The sequence below is a fragment of the Mustela lutreola genome, chromosome 4 (assembly GCF_030435805.1).
Source record: "Mustela lutreola isolate mMusLut2 chromosome 4, mMusLut2.pri, whole genome shotgun sequence".
NCBI lineage: Eukaryota > Metazoa > Chordata > Mammalia > Carnivora > Mustelidae > Mustela > Mustela lutreola.
Genome location: NC_081293.1, coordinates 174,035,270 through 174,047,498, shown reverse-complemented (window position 1 = coordinate 174,047,498; position 12,229 = coordinate 174,035,270). Strand labels below are relative to the sequence as shown.

Here is a 12,229-nt window from a genome sequence, read left to right as displayed (position 1 = left end):
TTTTAATTGGAATATTTGGGTTTTTTGGTGTTGAGTTATATCAGTTCTTTCTATATTTTGGATACTAATCCTTTATCAGATAGATCATTTAAAAATATCTTCTCCCATTTTTTAGTTTGTTGATTGTTTCCTTTACTGTGCAGAAACTTTTCATTTTGATGTAAGTCCCAATAGTTTATTTTTGCTTTTTTGTTTCCCTTGCCTATCTAGAAAAATGTATCTAGACATATCTAGAAAAATGTTGCTATGGCCAATGCTAGAAAAATTACTCCCTGTGCTGTCTTCTGAGATTTTTGAGGTTTAGTGTCTTACATTTAGGTCCTTAGCCCACTTTGAGTTTATTTTTGTATATGTTGTAAGAAAGTGGTCCAGTTTCATTCTTTTTCATGTAGCTGTTCAGTTTTCACAATAGGATTTGTTTGAGACTTTTTCCCCATAGTGTGTTCTTGCCTCCCTTGTCAAAGATTAATTGACTATAAAATTGTGGGTTTATTTTTAGGCTCTCTCTTTTTTTCTAGTGATCTGTTGTCTACTTTGTGCCAGTACCATACTGTTTTGATTACTACAGCTTTGTACTATACATTGAAATCTGGAGTTGTCATACTTCCAGTTTTCTTTTTCTTTTTTTAAGATTTTCCTTATTTATTTGAGAGAGAGAAAGAGTGAGAGTGAGAGAGAGCACAAGCCACGGGGAGAGGCAGAGGGAGAAGCAGACTCCCCGCTGAGCAGAGAGTCCAATGCGGGCCTCCATTCTAGGACCAAGTAATCATGATCTGAGCTGAAGGTAGACACTTAACCAACTGAGCCACCCAGGCACCCCTGTTTTTCTTTTTTAACATTGCTTGGCCACTCAGGGTCTTTTGTATTGTACTAAATTGTACTATTGTACTGTACTATCTTTTGTATTGTACTAAAACTTTAGTATTGTTTGTCCTACTTTAGTGAAAAATGCTTTTGGTATTTTGATAGGAATTGCATTAAACCTGAAGATTGCTTTGGGTAGTATGGATATTTTATACTTGTCTTTCCAATCAGTGAACATGAAATATCTTTCTATGTGTTTGTATCATTTTCAGTTTCTTTCATCAGTGTTTTATAGTTTTCACAGATAGGTCTTTCACTTCCTCATTAAAATTTATTTCTAGATATTTTATTCCTTTTGGTATAATTGTAAATGGGACTGTTTTCTTAATTTCTGTTTCTCCTGCTTCATTATTAGTGTATAGATACGCAGTGGACTTCTGTACATTGATTTTTGTATCCTGCAACCTTACTAAATTCATTTATCAGTTCCAGCAGTTCTTATGGCAGTCTTTAGAGTTTTCTATATATAGCATGATGTCATTTGCAAATAGTGAAAGTTTTACTTCTTCCTTACTAAGTTAGATGGCTTTTATCCCCTTTCTTGTTAGATTGCTGTGGCTGGTATTTTCAGTACTATCTTGAATAAAAATGGAGAAAGTGGACACGTTTGTCTTGTTCGCACCCTTAGGGAAAAGCTCTCATTTTTTTCCCATGAAGTATGATGTTAGCTGTTGGTTTTTCATGATTAGTTGACTTTCTTTAGTGGTGATCTTGGGTCCTTTCTATTTTATTTTTTTGCATATCTATTACTGATTTTTGATATTTGGTTCCTGTTCAGTTTGTATATAACATCTGCATATGGTAGTCTGTATTAAAATGATGGCTGCTTAAGTTGGAACCCATTCTTTACTCCTCTTCCTCCCACATTTTAGGTCCATGAAGTTGTACTTTACATCCTTTTATTTTGTGAGTCCCTTGACTGATTTTTATAGATATACTTAATTTCACTGCTCTTATGCCTCCTACTTTTCTTACTCCTACTTATGGTCATTCCTTCACACTCAAAGAGTCTCCTTTAACATTTCCTGTAGGGCTGTTGTAGTGATCATGAATTTCTTTACCTTTAGTTTGTCTGGAAAACTTTATTTTTCCTCCTATTCTGAATTATATTCTTGCTGGATAGAGAATTCTTGGCTGCAGGTTTTTTTCTGTTAGCACTCTGAATATATCATGCCACTCTCTTCTGGCCTGCTAAGTTTCTGATGATAAATCTGCTGATAGCTTTGTGGGGTTACCCTTATATGTAACTGTTTTCTTTTCTCTTGCTGCTTCTAAAATTCTGTCTTTATCACTACTTTTTGCCATTTTATTATGTGGTTTTGTGCAGATCTCCTTGGGTCAGCTTTTTGGGGGATTCTCTATGTCTCTTGGATCTGGATTTTTGTTTCCTTCCCCAGAAGAAAGAAGTTTTCAGCTGTTCTTCAAATATATTTTCTGTGTCTTTTTCTCTTTCTTCTTCTGGGATCCCTGTAATATAACTATTATACTTGATTGGGTAACTGAGTTCCCTAAGGCTGTTTTTATTTTGTATTGTTACTTATTCTCTCTCATGTTCAGGTTGATTGTTTTCCATTACTCCGTTCTCCAGGTCCCTGATCTTTTCTTCTGCTTTCTCTAGCCCACTATTTATTCCATCTAGTGTATTTTTAACTTCAGGTATTGAGTTCTTCATTTCTGATTGGTTCTTTTATGTTTTCTCTCTCTTTGTTAAGGGTTGCGCTGAGCCCTCCACTCCTTCCTCAAGAGCATCTTACTTAGGTAGTCTCCACTTCACTTACGTATCTTGCTGTGATTTTGTCCTGTTCTTTATCTGGGACATATTCCTTTGTCTTATTTTGTGTAACTCTCTGTGTCTGTTTCCATGTGTTAGGAAAATCAGCTATATTTCCTGCTCTGGAAAGTAGTGGCCTTATGAAGAAGAGGCCCTGCAGTGCCCTGCAGTGCTGTGTTCCCTGTACATCAGAACTGGTACTTCAGGGGTGTCTCCTCTATGTGCTGTGTGCACTCTGCTATTGTGGCTGAGACACTTTTTTTTCCAGTCATCATCTGCAATGGCCCTATTTGCCTATTATGGGCAATGTCTGGTCCCTGTGACATTAATAGGTTGGTCTGGGGATGCCTTGGGTTTAAGTTGTGTCAGACCTGGCATTTTCCATAGATGCAGTAGCACTGAGGTGTAGGTTGCTTTCCCTGTTTTGTCTTCTGTAAAGCTTTTGTGGGTAAGTGGGGCCTGCTCTCAGATCAGCTATCTGTCCCCAGCCCACTGCTGAGGTTCAGTCTGACTGGTGTGTGTAGTTCTCTGTCCCTCTCCCTGGAGCAGGCATCACTTTGGAGTGGTGCAGGTCCATCAGGGCTGCTTGCATACTGGCGGTCTTATGGCACTGTATTGGATGGGCTCAGACCAAGAGTGTATTAGAGGGGTTTGATCTGCAGAAGACTGTTGGGTCACTTGCGGGGTGTTAACAAAACTTGCAAAGGTCTTCCATGGGAGGAGACATTGAGCTGAGGTCTGGCTTGAGGGAGTGTGTCCATAGGGGAACACACGGGTAGACACACTGTTATCAAGTTAGGTAGGAGTGTAGGTCCTCTGCTGCTTTCAGCTTGTGGCATGTGTTTAGGCTGAGGGGTGGGGCAGGGAAATAGTGCAGGCCAGCTTCTTTATTCCTGGATAAGTCTCTCATGGAACCTTGCACCCCAGCACATGCTCAGAGATTAGTAAACATATCTTCCTCCCATATACCCCAGGCATTTTTAAAACTGCTCCTTCTGTGCTATATCTCAGTAGGGCTTTTTCTTATGCTGTTTCTTTAAGGGTAGGGACTCAGTTTCATCTTGGCCTCTGCGCTCTCCCAGAGATTTAAAAATCCTGTAGATTTTTAAAGTTCCAGGTTTTAAGTACCGGTGCTTGTAAAAAGCTATAAAATTCAGTCCTTCTAGTTTTAAAAGCAAAAATTAGGGGGATTCATCTTTCCTGTGTGGGTTTCCCCATGTGAAAGTCTGTTTCTCTCCCTTCCCTGTGCCTGTATTGTCCCTCCCTCCTGTGGAAAGTCCTTCAAATCCCTTCATCTCAGCCCTTCCTACCCTTTTCAGTGTAGCACCTTCTCTTCATTTAGCTGTGGAGAGTTTGTTCCGCCAGTCTTAAAGTCATTTTCTGGGTTATTTAAATTGATGTGATTGTCATCTAATTGTGTCTGTGGTAAGAGGTGAACTTAGGGTCCTCCTTTTCCACTATTTTCCCTAGAGCAAAAAAAGTCTTATCTACCCTTTGAAGCGAAAAACTGAGGCTTTTCATTTTACCTGGTTTTACTCAATGGGAAGATTGGTCTGAAAAAACGAATTCACCTTTTCTGGAGAGAAAATGTACATTTAAAAAGGTGGTATGTTTTTGCTTACATAAACTGGCAGTTAATAGACTCTTAGGCAATGTGAGAAGGTTAAAATTATCTGACAGTGAAGTGTTGGAGGTTTTTGATCAGACTGAAACAGGTGATATTGCTTAGATGTTTGATGACTAAGCTGGCTTCTCTAAATTGTCACACCTTTTTCCTTTTATACATCATGATAGTCCTCTGAACAGTGTGGTGGGATTGTCTTGGGGGCATCTTTGTCAGCACAGTCTTTAAGCACTGGACATTTTTGAAAATTTATGGCTTTATATTGTAGTCTCGATACGTGTGTTCTGCTTACCACTAAAAAAATTAAGTTGTCTGTGTTCTCCTCTGATAACTGTATGGGAACTGTATTTAAAGTATATGCACCATCAGGGCACCTGTGTGGCTCATCTCCGTTAAGCATCTGACTCTTGGTTTCAGCTCAGGTCATGATCTCAGGGTCGTGAGATCGAGCCCTTCATGGGGCTCTGCTTCTCCATCTCTGCCTCTCTCCCCGCTCTCTCTCTCAAATAAATAAAATATTTTAAAAAAAAAGTATATGCACTGTCTTTTACCCCTAGATTTTCCTTTTTGACATAAGGTTCAGACCCTGTGGCATTAAAGGCTATCATTCTGAACCAATAGAGAAGTTTGTTTCACTTGAATTAGTTACATATTTTTTGTCTGCTGGAACAAGGCACACATATGGATGAAGAAAATTAAAATACACCTTCTGATCTATAGAGGCATGAGGTCTAGGAAGGGATGAGACAAGTGTGCAACCCTGCCATAAGGTGGAATACAACAGCCATTAGGAACATGCTAATGAAGTTGTGGAGAGAGAGGCTCCGTCTTGTTCGGTAAAGTCCAGAAAGGTTTTATGAAAGGTGTGACATTTGATTTGGCTCTTGACAGATGTATAGGATCTGTTCATTTGCATGGGAATAAGAGGCATGTGATGGAGACAGGAGAGCAAAGGTGGGAGTTAATTTAACAGAGGGTTTCTGTGAGCTGTGAAGTAAGGTACATAAAGGGAAGTATGTTGGTTCTACATTAGAAGGGGTCTTGATACCAGCATAAAGAGCTTGAAATTGATTTAGGAAAAAGTGATGAGCTCTCAAAGGTGGTATATGTGAAAGTGACAAGGACCCTTGTGCCTGCACTTTTGTCATGGTTGAACCCCAGCAGGTTAAATGCAGTCATTCAGCAGCCTTTTGTTGTCTTTCCTGTTTGCTTTTCTTTGGGTGGACTCAAGATAGTTATTTCATTTTCTTGGGGGAAAAAATCCATGCAATTATTGCATATATCCATTTATATATTTATTGAATATTTACCATTTTATTGCACAGGCAGGATGCCAAGTGCAGTTCTTAGCTTCAGTCTGCTTAGGGGCGGATTTTGATAACGGCTTCCCAGAGGAGGCAGTTCTTCAGCTGTATCTTGGAGGATGAAGAGTGGGAATTCCATGCAGAGGCATCGCATGTGAAGCATCCACACGCTCTAGTACAGAGGCATGGGAATGCTAATGCAGATGAGCCTTAGTCTAGTTGATAGGACTAGAGTTTTGGGTACGAGACAGAAGGGAGAATTAAGGTTGGAGAGGCAGAGACAGACTGTAGGAAATTCTAGGGGCCACAAAGGGAACTAGAGACTGGATCTTGAGGGTATTAGAAAGCTACTGGATTATTTTAAATAGACACAGAAGAAACAATCAGGTTTGTGTTTTAGATTGAAGATAAATGGAAGGAGAGAGGTGGGAGGTAGTTCCCCTGGACTCAGAAAGACCTGAGTAAGGCCGCAGAATTACGTATAAACAGAGAAAATGGAAGGATATATAAGAGTTCGGTAGTTTAGGCATATGCCAAGTAAAATTCGAATCACATGTTGTTATTTGCTGATGGCTCCTGGTAGGAGGCGGGGTTGGTAGGTGGGGGAGTCAGCTTGATGAGGGAATAGTCATAGGTGGTTGGGTGAAAGAAGCAGTGGAGGGCACCAGTTGTGCCAATTCCATGAGCTTCCCCAAAGATGCTCTACCGGTCTTATAGATAGATATCTTTTTTTAAATGCCCATATGCTTGGAATAGATAGCATAAGTGTTGTATGTTTTAGACACATGAAAGTAGTTTTGATATTTGTTTTATTTTTTTTTTAAGATTTACTTATTTGTTTTACAGAGAGAGAGAACATGAGTGGGAAGGGCAGAGGGAGAGGGAGAGAATCTCAAGCAGACTACATGCTGAGCACAGAGCCCGACAGGAGTCTCTATCCCACAATCCTGAGATCACAACCTGAGCTGAAACCAAGAGTTGGACACTTAACTGACTCTGCCCCTCAGGTGCCCCTGATACTTATTTTAATACAGTAAATAAATATTTGTCTGCCATTATCTGGTAGGTAAATTTTGCTCTTTCTCAGCTGGGTGACCACTCTAGACTTTAACCCACAAGGGTAAGGAAGGAATGGTTGTCCCATTGACCCAAAGGTCCTGACCATCAGAAGCAATACTACTAACTGACATGAACTTTACTCTAGGCAGTCTATTCAGGAGTTGGATACCTTAGAAGAAAAGAGGAGGATTAGAAGGATGGTGGGTGTTAATCTGAGAGATGTGGCTTTTGTCGTTTTCCACAGGACTCATTCTTGTGAGATAATGGGAATCTCCATGCTTTTGAAATGCTGATGTGCCTATACTAGAACCGAAGGGACCTGAGGGAGACTCCCTATTGCAGGGTTAACGGCTTTTTGTCTGAAAGGCCCATTCTCTCTTCTGATAGAACAGTGTGAACCTTTGGGGTGGGATTCAGGCCCTTGGAGTGGGTAAAACTTATGGTGATGTTTGCCAGCATGTTCAGTATGACACATCAAACTGTTGGGAAAAGATAAACCATTTAGTGTTTTTAACAAGCAAAGATGATTGTAATCAAGTTTTAGTTTTAAAATTGGAGCTTGTGCTGAAATTGTAGCTTCTTGAGGGACAATTCATTGCTTGTAGACTTCAATTACCAATTATTTGTATTCAGTGATCTTCAGAAAACTCCTGTAAATTCTTTTTTTCCTTTGACTAATATTTTAATATGGAAATAAACACCAAGATCTTCTCTGCAATGTCATTTGTCTCTTACCAGTCTCATTTTCCTTTCAGATATTATCAGATGCCACACAGCCTCTTGAAAGTCAGAATTTTTCTCCTGTGGTGCGAGATGTAAGTTATGAAAATAGTTTTTTCCATGGTTGTATTTTTTCCACTACCATCCTCTCTCATTCTCTCCCTTTCCCTTCCTCTCTTCATCTTTGTTACATGAGCCCCTGTTGTGGGTGTAATATATGGACACTAAAATATCTTGTGTCATACACATTTAGGCAGTGATTACATCCAATGGTGTATTGACTGATAAGTATAAATATATCCAGAAACTCCGAGAGAGCAGGTAAGCACTGTTCCTATCTTGGTTTTTTTAGTATTTTTAAATGTTTCTTTGTGAGTTCATGATACTAGGTTTACACAATTTTGAAAATGTCTTTAGATACAGGCAATCCAAACTATGTGACTAGCTGAAACCACTGGGAATTATTTTTCTCTGAACATCATTTTGGCTTGCTAAATTCTTGTTGTGGACTTGGGTGTAAGCAAGCAGGAGTCTAAAAAGTTGTCTTTTGGGTAACCCCTTGTTCTTTCGCTAGCATTTTGTATATTGATATACAAATATCAGCTATTTTCTCAAAGAAAATAAGCACACTAATCCTTCCTGTGGTACTTTCAGTTTGATTTTTAGTTGAGGGTTTGGACTCTATTTTGTTTAGTATAATGTTTAGGCAAGTGGTCTCTTATTTAGAAATGAAGAGAAGTAGTGAAGAAAGAAAATGGTGAGAGGTCAGTTTTCCCTGGGAGTTCTTAGGAGGAAGGTGCCAAACAGTAATGTGGTAAATGTACCCTAGAGAATAGTTCTCTTAGAAAGGTACTTAGCTAAGGCCCTTGTTTCCTTAATTAATTTTACTACTCAGAGTTTGAAAACATTGACATTTCTTTGGAATGTTCTGGTCCTCTTCAGCTGATTGTACTTGATTTATGTTTATGTCTGCTCCATTGGTCTATTCACATTTAACAAAATAACCCATGCACTGAAGTCTCAGGAGAGACCAAAGTGGGACAATTAAAAAGAAGCGAACAAACTGCCTTATCTTCTTTCTCAGCTCTTCTATCTGTAAGAAGTAAATAAAGAGATCTGCTTGGATCAAGTATACTACTGCTGTGCTTGTCCATCTGTGTTCGTTTTCTTACAGTTACTTTTGAAGTGTTGGTGAAATATTCTGGCATAAGATATCAAGAGAGATTTGTTTTTGTTTTTGTTTTTTAAACTGGCTAGCACTGTAGTCCTGTAGGAGTGTTTCTTATAGGGGAAACTTTACTATATTCATTTTTCATAACTCTCTGTATCTTTTGATTCTTACTATCTGATGATCTCTTATATTACTAATCCTAATAACATGTCTAACATGACTGGTCATGATGATGTTTTCACTCTTACACACCATATTTCTTGTAGCAGCAAATCTACTAGGACTTACAACGTTCCTTCCTGGTGGAATCTCTGTCAAGAGACCGATAAGGAGGATTATATATTGAAAGGAAATTTAAGTTACCTTAAAGATCTGCCTTATGTGAATATTCTCTTCATCACTTAGTGAAGTGATTATTAACTTCGAGTGTTTGAAATAGCTGATGGGGTGGACGGAATTAAAATCTAAGAGAGAGTTTTAAAAAATGTATTTTGAACATTGTGTTTTTGGACATCAAAAGAATATAGTTTAATTACATAAACTATAGAAAATGTTGTTAGAAAACATATACAAGAACAAATAATTGTGTTCTTTTCTGTCAGGTGAAATGGATGGAGGGGAGATTAAAGGAGACTCACTTCATCAGTAATATGAGTGTTGAGGGTGAAGAGGAACAGGGACATTTTGTATTTAAATTTATTTTTATTCACTTAGAATTAATGGAAAGGTTAAAGTTTGAGGACATCTTGCCCAAAAAGATTGCAACAACAGAGCCTTCTGTTTATGTCCCTGGCACCAAGCCATTCCCATGGTCTTGCATCGATATCTGTGAATTTGATTGAACAGAGTTTTAATGAATATCTTCCATATTTAAGACAAAGTTTGTTGAACATTAATAAGATAGTCATGGTTTTGGAGGCCATAGCTTGTAGGAAAGGCAGAGAGTTAATCTGTCAGGAAGGGACAGATTCCAACAGAATAAATTGTTGCAAGCATTAAAATCCTGCCTAGTAATTCATCTTAAATTTTTATATTTAACCCATGGCATTTGTGATTTCAAAAGTCTGGTTTTAATTGTTTTCAAGTGACCCTAATGACAAATGACAAAACGATACCTGATGTGGCAAATAATAATCTCCTTCTCAGATGGTTGTCCCCTTAAATTGTTGTGAGGAGTAAGGTTTCTGATGCATAGCCCCTGGCATGATTTTGAATCATGTCCCCTGGAAGGATAAAGTGTGAAACCATGTTACTCGATTGTGGATAAGCCAGGCAGTGGTCCTTCATGTGCATCTCACCATTGGTTGGGAATTCATGGAAATCTATGGATGTATACCTCAGAGAATTCAGGTCTGTTAATCATTGTACAAAATCTAAAATAATTAATGAAAAGTGTTGGTCTGGGGAACTCCTGTTGAGGTTCTTACTATATGAAATGTTGCTTCATAGTCTAAGGTTTGACTTGTTTGTGGGACAGCAAGATTTTGTTACTTAAATATGTTTTTGTTACTCAGTTCTTCTCCCCTTCCCCTCTTTTATTTATAGGGAACTTGCTCAGTCACTTTCAATGGGCACCAAGAAAAAGGTCTTGGTTCTTGGATCTGGTTATGTATCTGAACCTGTGTTGGAATATCTGTCAAGAGATAACAAGATTGAAATCACAGTAGGTAAATAAGCCCTGATTTTTAAAGAAGAAGAAGGGAATCTAAACTTTGAGAAATTATTTTTGGAGATGTTAAAATGTGTTTTACTCTCTGACTAGTGAAGGGTAATCTAAAAACTGAACTTTCGTATCCTCGAAATAGGCTCTGACATGAAGAACCAAATTGAACAGTTAGGCAAGAAATATAATATTAATCCTATTAGCGTGGACATTAGTAAACAAGAAGAGAAGTTGAACTCCTTGGTGGCAAAACAGGATCTTGTCATCAGGTTAGTATCTAGGAAGAGATGATTGCCATGTATTGTTGTTATTGTTATGTCTTTCCTTATTTTCTCTCTCTCCTAAGTAAATTTTCAATTGAAGTATGTACCCAGAAATATGCCCAGATCATAAGTGTATATAGTTCAGTGAATTTTCACAGTGAACCCACTTCATAACCATCATCCACATCCAGAAACAGAATAGCGGTACCCCAGAAGCCCTCCGTGTGTCTGTTTCCACTAGTAGCCCTATCCCTCAAAGGTAAGCACTATCTTGGCCTTTCATGCGTACATTAATTCTTGCTAGTTTTCAGCTTTGTACAATTGGAACAACTCAGTATGTTCTAATCTGTGGCTGCCTTCTTTCTGCAATACTGTGATTGTGAGAGTTTTTTGTGTTGCATGTAATTATAGTTTATTCATTCTCATTGCCATGTATCATTTCATCGTGTGAATATACCCTCATTATCCCTTTGACTGTTGGATATTCAGATTGTTTCTGGAATTTGACTATTATGAATTGTGTTGCTATGAACATTTTAGTATTTGTCTTTTGGTTGTCATATATACACATTTCCTTTGGATATTTATCTAGAGGTGGAATTGGTGTGTCAGAACTATTAGTGTTTCATATATTTCGGTGGCTCTTTTGTTGTTTGGACTTATAAAGCTTAAGTGAAAATGAGTAGATTCTCTAGCCTTATGACTATTTTTAATTTTATTGGAGGAACAGATCTTGAACTATAGTGTTTACTACTGATAAAAATGCAGATGTAACTTGTAGGTACAGAGCTACATGAGGGTATGCTGTAATTAAACTGGGTTTTAAAATACCAAAGTGATGAGAATAGTCACTTATTGTTAGAATAGAATTTTTCCAAGATGAAAGAAAAAAACTACCTGCTTATCCATAATTAGGTGACTTTCATAGTTATATCAGATTGAAATGATATCTTGGAGGAAGTTCTGTGATGTCCTACTTTAAAAGAAGAAACAAAAAACAATATAGGTTTCAAAAACATACAGTAGGAAACTTGTGTAATATTTCTTGATGTATTTAAATTATAGGCTCACTTTAGGCACTTAGAATGTTATTCTATTTATATAAATTTAATGTGCAATAATTTTTATGCAGCAAGAATTTACTGGTGACCCAGTAAATTGCCCGTCAGTGATATGATTATGATTCATAATGGAATGTTCTAGCCTCCTGAATAAAACAAAGGGAGTTTGTTTCACCACATATAGGTACCTAAATAAAACATTGTTTTTTTTTTTCCCTAAAAAAAAAGAAAACATTATAAGGCACATTTGAAACTAAATCCGAAGCAAAATATGACAAGATAATAATCTGTTAATACGTGCGTAGTTTGGAAGTTTAGCAAAGCGATGGCCTCGAAAAAAAAAGTTTGCAGGATGAATTTGACGAATACAGTGATAAAGTGTGATCATGTTTATAGTTGTATTTATATTTTCATTGTACTATGAAGCTCGTGGAACTTGAATATTGTTATGCAGTTGATAGGATGTTTTATTATTCCTTGGATAGAACATGAATGTATTCATTTATATTAACATTTATGGAAATTCATTTTTTGTGATTGTGTAGTCCTAGTGCCAAATTAAAATACCAAAGCCAGACTTTAAGAAAACCGAATTGAAGTTAAATTTTGAACACAGTTTCATTTTTTGTTTAGCATATAGATTTCTAACCGTTTCAATAGCTTTTACACTGGTCAGTACCATTAAAGCTTATTTGCTTTTTTGGACTTTCTTAGATTATACTCTGTAGT

The 12,229-nt window shown here is 37.5% G+C and overlaps 1 protein-coding gene across 3 annotated transcripts in view; it reads left to right on the top strand.

The window, feature by feature from the left end:
* Positions 1 to 12,229, top strand: part of AASS (aminoadipate-semialdehyde synthase) — a 52,173-nt gene that overhangs the window by 25,285 nt on the left and 14,659 nt on the right. For all 3 annotated transcript variants that reach the window (XM_059171696.1, XM_059171697.1, XM_059171698.1), the window contains 4 exons: positions 7,378 to 7,437; positions 7,596 to 7,663; positions 10,059 to 10,180; positions 10,319 to 10,445. In XM_059171696.1, the coding sequence (XP_059027679.1) occupies positions 7,378 to 7,437; positions 7,596 to 7,663; positions 10,059 to 10,180; positions 10,319 to 10,445 (377 nt within the window). The remainder of the gene's footprint in view (positions 1 to 7,377; positions 7,438 to 7,595; positions 7,664 to 10,058; positions 10,181 to 10,318; positions 10,446 to 12,229) is intronic.